The sequence below is a fragment of the Cyanistes caeruleus genome, chromosome 8 (assembly GCF_971803275.1).
Source record: "Cyanistes caeruleus chromosome 8, bCyaCae1.hap1.1, whole genome shotgun sequence".
Classification (NCBI taxonomy): domain Eukaryota; kingdom Metazoa; phylum Chordata; class Aves; order Passeriformes; family Paridae; genus Cyanistes; species Cyanistes caeruleus.
The window spans coordinates 29,141,300-29,161,045 of record NC_141708.1 but is presented as its reverse complement, the minus strand read 5'-3'; the positions used below and the strand labels follow the sequence as shown (position 1 = coordinate 29,161,045).

At 40.4% G+C, this 19,746-nt stretch overlaps 1 protein-coding gene across 50 annotated transcripts in view; it reads left to right on the top strand.

Moving 5' to 3' along the window:
- ANK3 (ankyrin 3) overlaps positions 1-19,746 on the top strand; it is a 350,276-nt gene that overhangs the window by 297,157 nt on the left and 33,373 nt on the right. For 27 of the 50 annotated variants that reach the window (XM_086899756.1, XM_086899747.1, XM_086899754.1 and 24 more), the window contains 9 exons: positions 1,129-1,283; positions 7,973-8,184; positions 9,705-9,912; positions 10,442-10,538; positions 11,738-11,966; positions 13,085-13,210; positions 13,984-14,106; positions 14,595-14,621; positions 16,350-16,431. In XM_086899756.1, the coding sequence (XP_086755882.1) occupies positions 1,129-1,283; positions 7,973-8,184; positions 9,705-9,912; positions 10,442-10,538; positions 11,738-11,966; positions 13,085-13,210; positions 13,984-14,106; positions 14,595-14,621; positions 16,350-16,431 (1,259 nt within the window). The remainder of the gene's footprint in view (positions 1-1,128; positions 1,284-7,972; positions 8,185-9,704; positions 9,913-10,441; positions 10,539-11,737; positions 11,967-13,084; positions 13,211-13,983; positions 14,107-14,594; positions 14,622-16,349; positions 16,432-19,746) is intronic. The other 23 variants (XM_086899768.1, XM_086899761.1, XM_086899776.1 and 20 more) reach the window with 3 other exon arrangements.

The window sequence follows — 19,746 nt, the reverse complement described above, 5'->3', positions numbered from 1 at the left end:
TGGCAGACATACAGTACCACAGAAGTGCTGCACACTTCTCCCATCATGTGATGCTGCTTTTAAACCAAGTTGTTACAAAGCAGTTAAACCCTTTACAACCTCTGTAGGAAAATAATGATACTGTCTATTTAAATGTCTTAAAGCTGCATAATCCATAAATGTTCACTTACTGTGTGATTTCAGTCGGTTTGTCTTAGCATACTTTAAAATGCATATCCTGCCTGTGAAGTGTTTGGCTACAGTGTTTGTTTTGTTGAGGAATGGCACATGAAGTGAATGGTGGTTTCTGTTGGTTGTTCATACAATGTTCAGCAATGCACTTGCAGTCCTCTGTTGAAGGTACATTGTCTGGTGACATAGGTGTATTATTAACAACCTTCTCATTCCCTTTCCTTTCCCCCAAAATGTTTGACAGTATCTAATATAAATGTGGTTGTGATGTTGCTAAACCCAGAGAAAACCGTGCTGAAAGGATCTAATGATTCCCATCATTATGTGATGTTTGCCGTGCAGAGGTTGCAGCTGTGATGCTGGGCATGAGAACCAGAAAGTGGAGCTAAAGAAAAACAGTTTCTTATTTCACAGGAGCTGCATCAACAGAGAGCCATGGGGAGCTTTGAAAACTTTGGGACTTAGTTTTAAGTTCAAAATCTACATAAATGCATGGTTCCTGTTACAGTCAGTGGCTGTTGCATGCACTGGGATAGCCAGACTGCTTCTGAACTGACTTTGTCCCTTCAAACTCTCTGAGCCAAATCCGAATTTTGACAATGCTAATGCCAGTTAAAAGTCAGCAGCGCTGTGTGCTGGAGGCAGGTTGGATAACCCACAGCCTGGGATAAATCAGCAAAGAGAACTCTCCTTTCTAAAAGTTGCCACTGTTTTTTTCATGGAGGCAGATATTTCAAAAGATTTGCACTAAAAACAAACTATATATTAGGATTTTCAATTTATCCATTAATATAGTTTAAATGATAAAGGATTGTGCAGCTTTGGCAATTTTAAAACCATTTTTACTGTAATAGTGTTAACTATTTAAAATGACTGTAGTTTTCTTGAGGATCCATAGGAAATTAAGGGCAGTAAGGAAATATAGGGTTAAAAATAACATGATTCCTTTTTCTCTAGCCCTGTCATAGTGGAAATCCCACATTTTGGATCAATGCGAGGCAAGGAAAGAGAACTGATCGTACTCCGAAGTGAGAATGGTGAAACGTGGAAAGAGCACCAGTATGACAGCAAACATGAAGATTTAACTGAAATACTCAATGGCATGGATGAAGGTAAATATTTTCTCAAAGCTATAGCTAGCCTTGCCTTTTTGAAGGCTTGCTAATATGGGCTGACTAAAGCAAACTAAAATAAAACAGTGCAGAGGATATCTGACTTCAGGGAATACAGTGTGTGTTCCATGTTAAACTAATGGAAAGAGCGTAAGGAGAAATTGTTCTGCAGTGGCCTGGAGACATCCAGTGAAATGAGTGGTGAATTTTGGTCTGAAGTCTTGCCAAGTTTAAGCAGAGCTTGCACAGTTCTTTCCAGCATAAATTTGAGAATAATACCCAGCTTGAGGTACATGTGCCTCTGCTGCTGAGGCAGGGCCATGGGAAGGTCATTCCAAACAAATGATGAAGTGTAAATATCAGCTATATGGGACCTTCCCACAGGCTCAGAGCTTGTCCTGTAGAGTGTTCTTATTTCAAACGGTGTTGTTAGAGATTTCCTCCCACAAGTACACAACCTGCCTGGCTGATGCCCATCTGGGAAATCTGGCTCCCTTGTTTGGCTTGAACATTGCTGTTGATGCGAGAGTCCCTCAAGATGAGAGGACACAGCTGTGCAAATCCGTCAGAAGATGCTGCCATGGATGGCCCCTGAAGAAAAATGATGGGCAAAGAAAAATGGGGCTGCAGTGATTCCTTGGTACCACTGCTTTCTTTTCTTAGCTAGCATTTTTCAATACTTGTGCTGATAAATCATTGCTTGAGCTCTTTGCATCTGAGTGTGAATGAAACAGTTTGTGGTGTGAACTTTGATTTCTGTAAGGGTTTATCCACAGGATTTTTCCTGGATAACCCAAAGAAAGTCATAGCATGTTTGGGTACAAGCTGCAGGAAAGTTCTTTCATTATCAGCAAAAGCATGTGAAGGAAATGATGAGGCTGTGGATGGAAGCTCTGAGAGGTGTCTGTGGGGGAGCTCTGCCTTTGATTTCTGCCTCTCCTTTTTTGATGAGGGCAGCCTCAGCAAAAGGTATGCCTTGGGAACATGGAGAGTTGTGCTGTTGTGAGGGTCTCCCTGGGTATCTGAAATACAACATTTTTACTGATTTCCAGATCATCTGGGAATGGGACAACAGGAAAGGTTTCACTTTGAAGTATTTGTGCTGCACCTGAGCTTGTACAAACACAGAGGAATAGCAAAGATCTGCTTGTTTTATGATGATCTATTGTAGCTATTTATTTCTAAATATAATACAACCAACCAAACAGGTGTATGTTTTGTCAGTGGATTTGGAAAAATAAAATAAACCTCATCACTGAAGGGTACCTAAAAGCAGTGGAACAGACAAGAGATGGACATGGTCCAGGATAGTATGGCTTGGGGAATTAAGATTGCTGCAGAATTAAATGCAGTAGTTGTAGTCTTTGAAAAAGAAAAATCTCACCACTGCCCCTCCTTCTCTGCAAACTGGCATGGGATCAGAAGTGATGATTGGGTGTTTGGGTGAAGTAGTGGTGCCTTGACAGGGGTGAGGTAGTCAGCCCTGATCAGCAGCTTGCTTATTTGCTTCATGTGTTTTTCAAACTGAACTTAGTTTGATTTGGGGGTAGGAAATCTGGGCACAGAAGTATTGTTCGGAATTGGTGCAGCTTGCAACACTTACGAAAAAGAGTTCACATGCATAAATTAACAATTTACAGGGACGAGCTCAATAAATAAAAAGACTTTGAGAGAGGTGGGCATGAAGCCCTCAGTACTTAGAGCCTAAAACAATAAGCTTCACAATATGGAGCCATAGGACAACTTTCTTATCTACTGAGGGTTTCAGGAGGCTCTTTCCTTCTGGGGAACTGCTGTTTGAGGTTAGTGGGTATAAGTGCAGCCAAGTAATCACACGGAGTATGATGGACATTATTCTGTTAGAGTGAAAATATTTGATGCCTTAAAAGCCAAAGTTAGGAATAGCTTTTACAAATCCAGGCAACCATTCGTGAGAGGAAAAGGAGAAGAAATACTGCAGACACATCCACTATATTGATTATTTGTTCAGTTAATTTTTTGCTTAATCCTTCTCTAGCTAGGAAGACAAAATTTAAAAAAAACCACCCTGCATTAAAATAGTGCAAGGTTTTTGACAAAATTCCACTCTCCTTAAATGACACCTTTTCAATGTAAAAGGTCTTCCAAGCAATGGCCAAAAAATTGAAAATTTGTAGACTTGAGTGGGTTGGGTTTTACTGGTTTGTTAAAAAATACCACAGTCAAACTTGGCTCTGGGGGAGTATCTTACATCTCAGAAGACATGACTTTGGAACAGGTTTATTTCCAGGTATGAGCTCTGGAGGCAGAAGCAAGCTTTAATTTAAATAAAAAGCAGCCACATAGTCATTTAGAGAAATTTAGTGCATCTTTGCAAGAAAACTCATCTGCATAATCATCTCTAAGTGCCACGAGGTGCTGCAGGAGTGCCTGTTTTCTGTTAAAAGCAGCTGGTCCTTTCTCTGTCAAAGCTGCTGCGATCACAATTCCTTTCCTACCCGTGTGGTGAAGGAGGGCAATCAGACCTTATTTTGCAGGTCCTTAATACGCAGTTTGCTCCTCTGTCTTTTTCCGTTTCGCTCTCCCCCTTAGCTAGGGATGAGAGCAAGGACATCCTGGCTCCCTGCCCTCCGTGGGGACTGCCAAAAACCCGCTCTGTGCTGGAAGCAGCACCATCTGCTGGGAAACCTCGTCCTAGACCCCAGATAATCCCGAGCAGGAGGCACTGCTCCAGGGCTAATGCAGGATTAAATAGCAGCAGAACTTTTGGGTTATTATTGTGAGAGAACAATGATGTAAAGAGCCTGTTTTTCTTTCGTGCAGTCGAGTTTCTGCTTAAATAGGTTTTATTTTAAGGATGGTACTGTAGTTAGGCAAATACAGGGCTGAGGGAATACAGGGAATTTGGCATTTTCAGAAGCAGGAGGAGTGTGGCTCCAAACACAAGGGTAGCAATTCACAGCTCTTGGCCATATTTCATTTATTTATACTTGAATCAAATAAAATATATGTATTTTTTAAATTTATTATTTTCTTAGGAAGAAGCTCTCTGTGTTGTAATTGGTAAATACATTATGTTTTCAGACAGGCTCCTTTTATATATAACTTCTGCATGTTATTAACATTCCTGCATGCTTTACAGGTACCTATAGACAAATTGTGGGCACAAATGTGCACATTGGGGTAGCTAATTTTTTTTAAAAACTCATTTGCAACCTAGGGAATGAGCCAAGAAATGCAAATGTTTGGGGCTACAGTGTGCTTGCAGCTGCAAGCTACGGTGTGGTTTCAGATGGGAAGCAGGAGTTTTTACATAACAGGTCAAACCAGCGTGTGACCTTGTATATGCTTAATGTTTAAAATACCACCATAAATCACTCTGCAGTGATTTTGCCACATTTTCAAGAAAAGTTTTTAAACATATTGCTGTTAAACTGTATGTTGTGAATGGCAAGATAAAAGGCTGCACAAAAACAGTCATAAAGGACATTACCTTATTTGAGGGTGAAACATCCTTGTGGCACTGGGAGTGTCTAGTTATGTGTGTGAAGCACTGAGGCTGCAAGTGTGAGTCTGGTTACCAGCATCTTCCTGCCCTCAGTTTCTCCTTGCCCCTTGCCATGTACTCTCCTGCCTCCATCCCCCTCCTGTATGTTTCCTCATGAGGAAGCTGCCTCCTGCATGCCATGCATTTAGTGCAGCAATTCCTTAATGGCCACATCTCTCCATGGGAAGACCTGGGATCCTGTGCTCACCCCATCCTGTGGTCCGTGCACAGTGACAAGGTCAGCTCCGCTCTGGCCAGGACTGAGAGGGTTACACAACTCAGAGAGCTGTTCAGTCTGGGAGGTACAGGTGAGATTTGCTATTTCAGTGCTAGCAAAATTCTTTTGAGGCCCTGGCAAGGGAAACCGGAGGTGCACAGTCACCTTGAAGCGCATGAAACAGCCAGGTGTTCTGTGACTTGTCTACTCTTTTTTGAGTCAGAAGATTCTTGCTCTGTGTTACCTTATCTGAAAGTTAAAAAGAAAAGGTATTAGATGTGGATGAACTTGATCCACAACTGCCTCTCACCAGAGACAACTGCTGTGATTGCTTTCCTTGACCTGAGACAGCCTGTGTGAGGTCCCTCTCTGATCTTGGAGGATGTGGCTGGGTTCCTCTTCTGTCCTACAGCCTTAACCTTCATGTGGTAGCATGCACCAACAGGTGGGGAGCTGTGATGTTCTTTTCCTCCATCCTTCCCCTCTCTCTGTCTCTTCTCCATCACTCCTGTGGAAGATCAGGCACCAAACCATGGCAGGATAAGTGTACCATACACATGGTTGGCAGGAGAAGACTTCGGCACACATTATATTCACAATACCTTTCTCTTGTTTCACTAAAGCTGAATGGCTGTAAGGGTTCATGGGCTGTTAGCACAAGCCTGGGAGAGAGTGACATTGGGAGATTCTTCCCAGTTCTGCCACTAACCTTTCTGCTTTGCCTCGCCGTGCTTTGCTATCCCTGTCTGTATGATGGGGGGTACAGCATACTTCTCTATGGCTGAAACCCCCTTCCCTCCAAAACCCAGCCATCTAATCAAAAAGTGCTTCAGGATTTTAAATTGAAACATTTTGCCCACAGGAATGAAGTGTTCACAGCTAAGGAAAATAGTAATGATGATATCTCCCTCTGTAAAATGCATGAGGTGTGTTTGGGAAACATAACCTCTCTCAGGACTAGTTTTCCCCATTTCATTAGGCCGGTCATGCTAACGCTGCATTTCTCAGGCAGTAAGAGAGATAGCTTGATTGCTCATCATAATTTTATTTTTTTTTCTGTTAGAGGGCAGTGTCATATAGAAGCTTACATATGTATCATCCAAACATAACCTCCCTATATATAGTCCAACTCCCCTCCGTGCCTGACTGTTCTGCCACTCTTGTCTTCCCATCTTCCCCCTCTAAAGGAGAGTGCCTACCAAGTTCAAAGGACTTTGAAATGTTCTTGTACAAATCACTGTTTTTCTACTTCAGGAAAACTTTAATTAACCTTCACCTCTGTAAGCATTTTACAGTGATTTTTTTTCTCTAGCAATCATCAGGAGATGATTAGGATTTACCAGTCAAGATTATGCCTGCCTGGGAGTCTAAGAATTCAGTTTGTGTCCTGCACAAGCCATTGCTTCCAGAGGCTTCAGGCAGAGTGCCTAATTCATTAGAGGGCTTCAGATATCAATCTCTGAGTCAAAGTAAATGGAAGCTGACATTATGATAAGAAATTGCCCACTTCTGGTAGGTACACATGATCCACAGCAACACTGTGATTAATCCAAACTACCTGCTGAGTGTTTTAAAATGGAAAACTGACATTTTACCAAATTTGCATTCTAATTCTTTTGGAACTGTAGTTGAGCTTACATGTTTAGAGGAGAAAATTGTCTCAGTCACAAAGTATTTTACAAGTGTCTTTTGTCTTAGTATTTTTTCTGGTCTTCCTGCTTTCTCTTGCTGGATCTAATAAAAATGTCATCTTTTGAGGAACAAACTTTATTTAGAAATTTGCTTTTTAAGGAGGAAAATAAGAGCTGAAATTTGTGGAGTGCTGCAATGAAACCAAATTACCAGAGGTAAAAAGGCTAAGTGCAAGAAGTTACAAGGAGAAATGCATGTCAGTTACATTATTATCTCCATTTGTGTATGGTGCTTATATCACAGGGATTTTACCAATGTGTTTGGGGCACCAGTGCAAACATATATATGTATGAATATATATACATATATACATACATTTGCAAAAGTCATTATATTTTTGTTGTATCACAGTTTCCCCCAGTGCATATGTGGGGAAAACTATGTCATGTGCTTAACTAATTAATAAGAATATGTACTCTATGCACCTTTCTGAGCCCTGGTGACCCTACAAACTGGGAATGAGGCTGAGAGCACTAATGGTTGATGACCTGACTGTTTCAGTTGTATCTGAGGATGCATTAAGGTTCTCTAGGAAGTGAGGGACACACTGCAGTTATTTTGGGGTAGATAACCAAATGGCTGGAATCCTGACGTGTAAGGGAAGCTTGCTCTCGGTTCAGTGGTAGTGCTGGGAGGCAGCTCTGTCACTTCCACAGTTTCATAGAGAGCTTGGTGTCTCGTCAGGGTTTTTTGGATGCCAGTCAGGGCAATAACTGTCTCAAGTGCCTTAAGTGACCAAGTTCTGGATTGTGCACCTGACATGAACAGATAGGTCATGAACTGACTGTGATCTCCTGTGGTTTTCTTTATTACAGAACTATATGGGGAAAGAGGCTGGGAGTAATTTGGAGCTATAAGATCAGATAGAAATGAGAGAGGGAAGAAGTTTGACTATCTCTTTCAGCCCTCCTTGGACTTCTGTCTTGTGACAAACCTGCCATTCTGAGGTAGCTGCTGCTGCAGAGACTGTTACACCCAGCTACTTAGGTGTCCTAGGAAGTCTTTTTGTCTGTTGCTGTTGGTCCTTATTGTCAAGATTTGACATTATATACAAAATTTCACAGAAATAACAGAGTTTGATAATTGATAACACTGAATGGCATTTTTTTTTACTCCTGTAATAAATAAATAGTAATAAACCCCCCAACTTTCTTAGGCATTTTAAGGCTTATTCAAAGCCCCAGACTCACAGGTGTGTGTGGGATGAACCTGGGCAGGGGATGCCTAAACATTTTACCTGTCTTGTGCCTCCAGAGCTGGATAGTGTGGAGGAACTGGAGAAGAAGCGAATCTGCAGGATTGTCACCAAGGATTTCCCCCAGTACTTCGCAGTGGTTTCCCGGATCAAGCAGGAGAGTAACCAGATCGGCCCCGAAGGTGGGGTGCTGAGCAGCACCACGGTGCCACGTGTCCAGGCCTCCTTCCCCGAGGGAGCTCTGACCAAGAGAATCCGCGTGGGGCTCCAGGTAAAGATGCTTTAGTGCAGCATCTCTAAGTTCATCTGTCTTGACTCGCGAGACTGGAAGCTGCAGAGCCTGCAGCTCCTTAGCAGTGGGTGTAACAAGGGGCTTTTTCACACCCGAGGTCTGAGTTGGCACGAGTCTGCCTGGGTGCTCTCAGTGTCGCCCGGGCTCAGGCACAGTCCTCCTCCCTGCAGCAAAAGATCAGATCCCCTTGAATCACCTCCATGATTATTGCTTAGCATTCCAGGAATGGAGAGAGGAAAGCAAAGACCTAGAGCCATCATAGTCCCAGCAACTCTACAGCCACAGTCCCTGTCTTCTGTGGCAAAGCAGCAGCTTGTGACCAGGGTCACAGGGCTACCCTCTGCCAAAGGAATGTGTTTGGTAGGGATTACATGCAGCTGTTTGCCAGCTGTTGCTTGATCAAAAACCTCCAATGTACATCTTCTGGGTCTTAGGATGTTCACCACTGGCATTTGTAGAGGTGAAACCTGGAAGAGCAAATAGCTTAAACTCTGCTTAAACAAACTGCACAGAAAGTGGAGAAATATTCCATAGGAATAGGAGGCATCTTTGAGTTCAGTTTGTTATCACTTAAAGTTTCCTTAATAGTATTACAGGGCAGTGAAAAAGAGATGCTGGGTTGAGTTGCAGTGCTTGAAAGTCATGCTGAAAAACTGCTGTTAAAGATATTTAACATCTCAGGATGATTAATCTTGAGAAAATGGAAGCTCTGCTGTTCTGGTTCTACAGTTGCCTTCCCAGAGCTCTCCAGTGTGAAGGAAGTATGACTTCTCTGTATGTAGTGTTGTGACTGCTGAGACTGAAGTATAATTGCATATTCTCTGCATATCAGTGCACTCTGCAACTTGAATAATAGCAAGTCATGGGTCAGCCTGATTGAAACAGACTTGAAAGTTTAAAAAAAAGAAATTGAAAAGGCAAATGGATGCTAAGTCCCATCAGCATGTCTGTCACTTTTGACGGTAGAAAATTTATCTATAAGTCTATCTATAACTTCATGCATTCTTTGTGATTTTGACCCAAATAAGTATTTCTTTCTAATAATCACAGGAAGCACTGAGTACACAGGTCAGTTGGAGTGCAGTGTTCCTCAAGAGCATGAATCTGTGTTTGTCAGAGATGTAAGAATTTTCCATGAGCTCCAGAAGACAGTATTTAGTCCTCACTTCTCAAGTGCAAAATTGTAATGTCACTAATCACTGTAAATTAAGAACAAAACCAAACATGCTCTGAAAAACTCTCAGCAAATACTGCAAGGAACCTTCTTAAATTCTGAGATTTAAAGTTTAGCTGTACCATTTAGTGATTAGGAAATCGGAAATAAGTTGTTGAATAAAAACTAAACAAGAATTTCACTAATAATCACCCTTGAGAAGGCTTCCTGGGGGAAAAAATTCTACAGAAAATATAAAGAAAGTAGAATTATCATTTAGAAAATAATTCTGCATGTCTATAATCAGTTTTTAGCTCTAGTTTAAGTATATTCCCTATGTTGACAGGCTCAACCAGTTCCAGAAGAGATTGTCAAAAAAATCCTTGGAAACAAAGCAACATTCAGTCCTATTGTCACTGTGGAGCCCAGAAGAAGAAAATTCCATAAGCCAATAACCATGACAATTCCTGTGCCACCTCCGTCAGGAGAAGGCGTAACCAACGGGTACAAAGGAGACACAACTCCCAGCCTTCGACTCCTATGTAGCATTACAGGTTAGAGAAAATCCTGCTCTTTGCAAAGGTTTCTGTGGCAGCAGCTCTGCTCACTCTCACAACTCCTGCTTTCCCGTAAGGGAGCCTTGGTGTGCTGGGCCACTGGGGTTCAGATCAGCTCTCCTGAGCAAAGCCAGCTGAGGTTATTTCCAAGGCTCCCACTGGTTTCCTTAGCTTTCTATCTGGTCCCATGCCATTCTAAAAGAACTCTCCCAACACGTGTTAAATAGTAGTCTATATTTAGCCAGTATGAAGAATTTCAGTCTTGGTTATTAAACATGCTTGTCAGTAAAAGTAGCTTTCAGAAGTATTTCTGTCCTAGCTGATATTGCGGGGGGGTTGCTGTTGACTTGTTGGTATGTTCTTTGCTTACATCATTTCTTGTTGTATGACATGTGATGCCATGTATAACATGTTGGAGATCATTCATGTCTAGGTTCTCTTTCTGTGTGTGGAGATAAAAATACACTTTATGCAGTCAGTGTGCTTAGTGTTTGAAGGGAAATCTCCCTGGTGTGTATTTGCACAGGAGGCACTTCACCTGCACAGTGGGAGGATATCACAGGCACCACTCCGCTGACATTTTCCAACGACTGTGTCTCCTTCACCACCAACGTTTCTGCCAGGTATGGGGACAGACCCTGCCAACTGCAGCTCAGGGGTGGCTTCCCTTGATCAACACCATGCATGGTTGTGAGATTGTGTTTTGATTTCTGGAAGCTTTTCATGAGGCTGATGAAGCGGTGATGTCCCAGATGCTGCTGCTTTGTCACTGCCTATCAGTGTCCCACACATCCAGGGCTGCACACAAAGCTGTGGCCTGGCTGTGATGGGGTCTCCTGGCAGGCACACAGCCTGTTCCTCTGAGGGCTGCCATGCCACACATGGTTTGGTTTCTCTGTAAATGGCAACAGAAAAGGAAAGCTTAAAATGTTCATCCCATTAAAAAAAAAAAGGAAGGATTCATAAAAATGTGTTTGTTTAAAAAGTTAAGGACATTTAATTTCTGGCTGTGGGATTTTTAGTTGAAAATTATATTAAATTGCTTTCACAAAAATATAATTTGCAAAAAAATTATGAATTGAAATTCATCTTGATGGACTTCATGGACTTAATGTGTTGATTGGAGGCATTTAATAGGATCTGTACAAATCACATATCCTAGTGGAGCAAATTCACGGTATAGCAGGTAGAGAGTTTCATTCAGTAAATTACATTGCAACTATAAAAACTTTTATGAAAAGAGAGAGAGTTGCATGAAAACCGAATAGATCAGGGGTGAAATAGTGTGGGAAGGACTGATACAAAGCATAAATTATTTATGATTTGTATCACACTTGTCTTCCAACTCTTAATCATTAGATGAGAAAAATAACACTATAACACCTATCTCTGGGAAACTTCACTGTGGGCGTACTTGGTTCAGCCTAAATGGGAGATGATTTTGCTGTGTGTGCTATAAAGGTGTTTGTTTTAGCAAATCAAATGCATAGTGAAGTATCAGCATATTACAATATACATTGTGTGTGGTCACAAGAAATTAAATTTCCCCACTTTGACTTTAAATGACCCTTCAGATAGATAGTTTTATGAGACACCAGTGTGAAAAGGGTCAGATAAGTATGTCAGCATTTCATTGCCAGGTATTCCCATTTCTGCATGGTTAAACCTGTACTGAGAGTAGAAGGAAAATTACAGCTCGGGCAATTCTGCAAGGACAGTACACATGCAAAATGACCAAGGATACAGGACATAGTTTCTCTTTAAGGCTTAATGTTGGAGCATAATGAAAAGTTGAATTAATGGTTTACTTTTTCCCACTCAGATTTTGGCTCGCAGACTGCCATCAAGTACTAGAGACTGTTGGGCTGGCAACACAGCTTTATAGAGAATTAATATGCGTTCCTTATATGGCAAAGTTTGTGATATTTGCCAAAATGAATGACCCTGTGGAATCCAATTTGCGCTGCTTCTGCATGACTGATGACAAAGTGGACAAAACTTTGGAACAACAAGAGAACTTTGAGGAAGTTGCAAGAAGCAAAGACATTGAGGTACATTCCTTGCAGCTGGCTTCCTCCTTGTAGGTGGGCAGTGTGTTTTCCAAGTAGCAACAGGTCCTGCCAGAGCCATGGCAAGCCCTGTTAAATAAAGGTTCACAGTGAGGCCATGTCATGAAACTTCTCAAAAGAAGAGCAAAAGAAGGCAATGTTGGTGGCTGGTCTGGAGGTCTGTCTGACCCTCGGCACCGCTGCCGACTATCCTGGATAGGGGTCCCAGAAGGAACGGCCATCCAGGGGTCTTGGGCACTTTCCAGCCAGGGGTAACCCCCATGAGCCTGGTCTGAGGCTTCAAGTGTTCAGCTCTTTTAGATGTGGTTTCAGCTCTGTCGTGATCAGATTAGATCAGCCCAGCTCCGTTCATGGGTTACCCCAGCCAATGTGTGGATGAGAGACAGGAGGCCATGCAGCATTCCGCAGTGTCCTTTATTGGCAGGCTTCAGCGAAGGGGGCCAGTGATGAACTTCCACTGAACTGGGCAAAAGCCAGGGTTTTTTATAGGGAAGGGGAGAATTGGGAAAAAGGCCAGTGGTTTACAGGGAGTTAACATGGAATCCCGAAGAAGGAAGGGGTCTGCAGCTTAGTCACTGTGACTAAGTCGTTTTGTCTTCTCTTAGGGGACAGCTTTCCAAGGAGGAAGCCTGTCAGAGGACTGGCCTTCTTCCATAGGGCAAGACTAGAGGAGCATGAGGACTTGGGGATGTCCCAGTGCAGTCTGCAGTGGGGTTTGCACTTGATGCTGTCAAGTAGCCCTGGCTGGGCTTTGCGGACAGAGGGAATTCCTTCGCATTGGCCTTACAGACACACAGTCATGAGTAGGACTGGCTTATGGTGAAATCATAACATAATCACTAACTTACTATTTCTTGAAGAAAAATACGCACTCCTATTTTAGAAAAGCCAGTCAGGTGGCTTGTGGTTTTCCAAACTGCCCCTCTACTCATAATACCTTGCCATAATACACAATTCTATTCTATTCTAATTTGTTGAATGTAACCAAATGGGGACTTGTGTTAAACTCAGGAACAGGACTGGGGGAAATCATGATGCTTATAGGGATGAACCTATAAATTAAAACAGGTTTTATTGACTTTCATTTCTTGTTTTCATAGGTTCTTGAAGGAAAACCTATTTATGTTGATTGCTACGGAAATCTGGCCCCTTTGACTAAAGGAGGACAGCAGCTTGTTTTTAATTTTTATGCTTTCAAAGAAAATAGACTGCCATTCTCTATCAAGGTAAAAGAAAAATAAACTAAATAAATTATCCTGCTTCTTTCCTCCCTTTCCACACTCCCTCTTCCTTTTATCAGCCCTAGGAAAAACTTGCCCCTGGGATGTAAGTGTAGTTTTTTAATATAGATAACATGGAGAGGGTGCTTTGCTTGAAGCCACGGCAGAAATGCTGGCAGATCTGGCAACAGAGCACCCATGATACAGATTCACAACCTTGTACTAAAACCTATATAAAATACCTCAAATTTGAGCCCAAACATATTTACAGTAGATCACAATTTCTGAGGGACTGAGCAGCAAAGGAGATGAATTCAGTAACATAGTGTACTGCAGAGCAGCCTTCAGAAGGTGTGTGCAGACCATTCATCTCTAAATGGCCAGGAATGGGTGCTCACTTTCCTTAACCTTGTCACAGCTGCCCTACTGAAGAGGTTGTTAAACATTTTGGTAAACACAAGAGTGAAATATGGCATAATAAAATGAAGTGGGGAGACAGTGCCTGTCAGTAATATCCCAGTATGAAACTCTCTGGTTGGACTCACTCAACACCTTGTCTTGCATGGATTTGCTATCAGGGAGCTTCAGGCTGACCCAACTCTTTCCGAGTAACTCATTTTCTTCTTCAGCACCTCAGGCTGATCTCCAGCTTGGTATTATTAATCTTTACATACTAGAAAGCTCCTTGTAGATAGAAATTCTGAGGATCATTCTAGAAACCTGTACTAGGACTCTGAATTACTACATATTACTATGCTGAAGCAAAATTTCTTTTCTAGGTAAGAGACACCAGCCAGGAACCCTGTGGTCGATTATCATTTTTGAAAGAACCAAAGACTACAAAAGGACTGCCACAAACAGCTGTTTGCAACTTGAATATCACTCTGCCAGCACACAAAAAGGTATTTGTTTGGAAAAGTAAATATTTTTCTTAGGGTTGGGTTGGATTTATTTTTGTTCCTTTAGTTTTCGTCTCTTTTTTTTTATTTCCTGCTAGTCATAAAGAAACCCTGTGAACTGTCAATAATGAGAATGCTTTGGAATATGATAAAGGCTTTTAAAATGTATGTTTTATCAGTTTCTTGTATGTAGAACGCTTTTAAAGTCTCTTGTTACTGTGGTGTCAAGCTCCTATAATTTTTACAATTCTGTTTACAGCTCATGCTTCAGCCTGCAAGTCATAGGTTTATGCTTTCAGTAATGTCACGTGTTTATTTGCATTGGATGTAAGATTTCTTTTTCTTTTGTGTTGACATTTTGGATTTGCTTTGCCTTATAAATCAGCTTGCATTTTGTGCTCCCAATTTGGTCCTTTTCATATCCTGATATTCTTTTCCCTGCTGTCCATTATAATATTCCTTGTCTCTGCAATGCATCTTGGGACCAAAAGGAAACAGAGTCAGATCACGATGATGAGGTAATATAAACACTGTCTTCTGTTTTTATTTCCTTCAGATTTAGTGAAGAAAAGTAGTATGTTATAGGATAAAACAAACTACTATTTTTAATGGCGGTGTTGAAAGGATACCTACAGAAAAATAACCATATCCTCTTTGGATAGGCTGTTGTAAAACAGAAGAGCTGCACAAATATGGATAATCCCACAATTATAAATTATGAAATTAAACCAAGCACTGAATAAAAGCAGTCTAAAATTTAACTAATTTTCTTCTGAAAAAGGTTATATTTAGGAATATCAGACCAAGTCAAATTTTGGCAAAATCAAGAAGAGTTTAGGGGATAATATTTTACCTCTTGGAGTAACACTGACACTACTATAGTATCTTGTATTTCTGAGAAGGAAAAAGATACTGCTGAGGCTACGGTAGTGGCCTTTAATATCTTACCTCTGTAAATAAACTGGATTATTTCGAAAGAAGTAAACCAGCTAAGAGGAATTTCTAAATATTGTGTTCAAATCTATTTTGAAATAAACCTCAGATATTTGCAGCTTAAGAATCCACTGTTTCATGGAAACCTCAACATTAAGTTGTCAGAAAATTGAGTGGGTTTTACTCATTAGAGGTAGTTAGAGATGAGATCATCTTATAAAAGAAACTACATAGATGTTTCAAATTAACGTGATAGCAATTTTTTTTTTCTCTTCTTGGTGGCAAATAAATAGCAATCGTCACCTACTGGTTAGAATAGCTAAAAAAGCCCCAAACAATGCAACCAAAAATATTCCTTACATCTTAAAAAATTTTAATAATAATAGTAAAAACATCACTTTATCTCCACAGAATTTGTTCCCAGTGAGCTATTTTATTGCTATAATAATAGTTTTGTTTCTAAACAAACTGGTTTTTTAGCCACATATTTAAGTGAGTTGATCTCTGAAGGACTATTAATATTAAAACCCCACACTAGCAGTTATGCCACTGAACAAAGCAACTTATGAGGCAATTCATTAGTTAACAAGAGTAGTCTGCTTTCTAATCCACATCTTTGCATTTTGTGCATATTAAAAGATCCCCTCCCATGCATTTTTTTGTCCTTGATGTATTCACTTTAAAGCCAGTTGTACATTGTGGTGTGTGTGCTTTCAGGACAAACTAATCTGGGGCGGGGGGAGTACTCAATCTAAGTTGCACTCTTATGAATGTTTTGTCTGTACCTGTAGTCTTTTGTGTTGACCTCCTGTTTCTAGCCAAAGGTGGTTTATTTTACAGAGAATGAACAATATCACACCATTTCTAGTAGCATGAAGCAGTTTATTAAGCGATAATGCAATAAGACAGTGGAGAGATACTTCAAGGCAGGATAATGAGCTGCTTGTATCGAAGCTCTTCTACCTCATAAGCAGAGGAATGAATCTGAGGGCTCACTCTTAGGGCTGCAGTCCCTGCTTGCTCCGGAAGGGTGGTCACTCACAGCAGGTTTCTGTGCAGCCACACTCCCTGCTCAGCAGTGCCTGACACTCATCACACGGCACCCAGGATCAGAGACTGCCTCTGCCCCTCCCTGCCTGCTCACCCAGATTCGGCTTCAGCATGCCATCCTGAAGCTGAATGGAAGCATCCATTCTCCCTTGTGGGGTTGTGTGCCACGAAAAGCGGCCCATCCTGCTGAGGTTTGAGGACTGGTCTGTTCAGACGGGCGCAGTGATTCCCAAGGCCCTAAATCCTGCTGTGTTTTATTGCAGGCGGAGAAAGCTGACCGGCGCCAGAACTTCGTCTCCCTTGCTTTACGTAAGCGCTACAGCTATCTGACTGAGCCTGGAATGAGTGAGTTGCTCTTACCAAAGTACTAAACCATGTAGATGTGATTGCTCATAAGAAGAGACATTTTTTCTATAAACGTTGTATTTGGTGTCACTCTGGGGAAAAAAAAAAAAAAAAAAAAAAAAGAGCTATCTAAAAACTATTGGATGGTCTGTGAACTCTTGTGTTGTGAGAGCTTGAAGAATCCTGACTGGCAAATTATGTGTGCTAGTTAAATAAAAATATAATAGTTTTAAAAAATGCAATGTAGTTCCAGAGTAGGAGGATTGCAAATTTCTTTCAAAAAGAGTCTTTTCCTCTCCCCTTTGAAACATTAGAGAAAGATGCTGTAGAAAGGAATGTTACACAAAAATTCATAAAGCCACTCAGATAAGCACTTAAATGTTTAGATGCTTAGCCAAAACAGACTCTCTCATATTTTATATTTTCCCTCTTCTTTCTCCTTCCCTTCCCTTTTTCCTCTGTTCCCTGCAGATGCTTTTTATTCCCTGGCACCACACATTGCTTCCTCTTAAACATGTGTTCCCCCTGACCAGACCTGTGGCATTCCTTTCCTTCCCAGTTAAATACAATAATGTATTTGGCTTAGCTTTTCTTCCTCACTTCCCTCTCTGAGGTCAACTGCTATTGTTCCCCATTTCCAGGCTTTTTCTTGCCTTTTTTTCCCCCTCTTTTGACTTCTCAGTTGCTACCCTGCAAAAGACCCTTTGATACAATTCCATAAAATCCATAGATAAACTTCATCGGGTCTTGGGAGTTCCCACTGGATGGCTGCTGCTTAATTTTCCTATAAGATCTGTGGCTTCTTTGGATCAGATGTGCTCCAGAATATGTTACACTTCTCAGGCCAGGAAGAGGACTCCAAGCATATAACATCTGAAGAAGCTATCAGATCTGCTGAGACATCTTGATGGACTGTTAAGGTATTGTCACAGGCTTGATGGGAACTGAGAGAGAGGGAAAATGAAATTGCTGGAAAGAAGGTTGGTGACTGTGTATATCACTCACAATAAATTTTTTGGCCCTCACTGGGTGGAAAGAAAAGTCCTATTTACTCACCATTAAGCTCCATTAAGTCTCATTTACAATAAATTGGCAGACAGATTTTTTTGCCTCTTCAACTGCAAAAAGGAGCACAGAAGCAGCATCTTAAATGTCTCTGAATCTGTGATTTGACAGGCAAAAAAGAAGTTAGGAGGACAGCCTGTGGATTTGCTTGCCTCGCTGGTCAGTTGTGACAGACCAGTTTGACATGGTGCAGTGGGGTACCTGTAAAGACACATTGTAACACTAACTGCTGAACAAGTTCTTTTCAGAATATTTTTGGGGTTTGTTTCTTGAACTCAAGACTGTATAAACTTTTGGTGAATGTTAGCAGTTACTGCTAATGACATCTTCATAATAAATATAATACATATATATATTATATATATATTATATATATAATACATTGTATTATATATGTATTATAGTATCTTCATAATAGTTCATTTAATGAAGTACTTTTTGGGAGGTTTTTTTGGGTGGAGAGAAGGAAGAGTATTTCCACTTAAAAATATTGTAGTAAGGAAAAGTGAGCATTTCTTGATTTAGTCTGTGCCAGTCAGGCCTAGTACTCAAGCTCTCTTCAACATAAATGTTCTTATGAAGTACCAGCCATCCACACTGACTTCTGAGCTTTGATTGGCTTCTACAGGACCAGTACATTTCTCCTTGCAGGATATGGACCTGTGGTGCACTGAATATTCTCTATTTTATAGGAGTGTGTGTCCTTTAACAGTTTAGTGTTAGTCTTGTTGAGCTTCTTTCACTGGGAGTTACTGTCTGTCTATAAGACAGATTGAGCAGGTTTGACAAATTATTAGTGTAACTTCAGAGAAAGGTATGTTGAATAAGTTCTTTGGATATTTTAGCTCCATTTCTAATTCCAGCTTTAAAGAAAAAAAAAAAAATCCTGAAAGTTGCTTTCAATGTCAACTCTCTTAATGTTTTTGCTGTATCAGAGGATATGTTTGTGTAATGGGATTCCCAGAAATACTTTCTGACATGAGTGCCTCCTGTGATGCAAAATGTGGTTGATGATGATTCTGTTCAAAATGCCTATGAATAAGCTGAGAGTTCTGGGGGATGATAACATTTAACAGGTTTGTCCTTGCCAGGAATTTATTTCATAATCTATTTTTCTTTGACTGCTTTTCTAATGTTACCTTTTGAGAACTGTAAAGTTGAACAGGTCTGTCTTTGAGCTGATACAAGAAATCTCCTCAAAAGGTACCAAGACACTACATCTTGTAGAAAAAGTGTACTCTTCTTTTAATGACCTCTTGTGAAATGATTTTGTAAGGTTTACGTATTTGTGCTTAATACACCATACAAAATGTATTAATCAGTGTGCTCGTTCTGACATGACATTTGTGCATGAATGAAAACTGATTCAGTTGCTTTGCCTGCTCACAACTATCATACATCATACTTGCCATATTTCATTTATGACATATGCTTCTTAAAAACATTTCATAAAAAGTTTTACTTTGATTTTTACCAGACAAAAGGAATATTGCATGAAAAACAAATGCATATGTTCCTATTTTCTTTCCTTTTCCTTTTCCTTTTCCTTTTCCTTTTCCTTTTCCTTTTCCTTTTCCTTTTCCTTTTCCTTTTCCTTTTCCTTTTCCTTTTCCTTTTCCTTTTCCTTTTCCTTTTCCTTTTCCTTTTCCTTTTCCTTTTCCTTTTCCTTTTCCTTTTCCTTTTCCTTTTCCTTTTCCTTTTCCTTTTCCTTATATTGACTCAGAAAAGCTCTTGCTCTTATTGGCTTTGTGAGTGTGAAGCATATCCGAATTATGCATGGAAGATATAGATTTGAATTTATTCCAGTTGCTTCACAGTTTGCACATCAATTGCCTGTCACTTAAAGGAATTTTGGTTTCTGCATGAAATAGTTCTGAAGTGATTTAAAAAAATATTTTAGCTACATAATGTCATTTTACGCAAGTTTATATTTTTGTATAGGTTCAAATCTGAACAGAACAACAATAGAAATTATTAAATGGATAATTCTAATAGTTGCACAAAGCAGAGACATACCTAAACAGGCAAAATAAAGCTGATATGAGTATTTCAGAAGTAGCACATCAGAAAGTCAATAGGAAGTAAGAGAAGAAATTTTGATGTGGCTTTATTTTTACCTTATGGATTCCTTTTGTGTGTTTTCTGTTCTCCATTTTTTGCAGATTTGGTTGCTATGTGCTTTCTGTCTTTCATTTCATGTTGCTTTTTGATTTAGACCAGTTATCAGTATATGGCTCATTCTTGATTTTT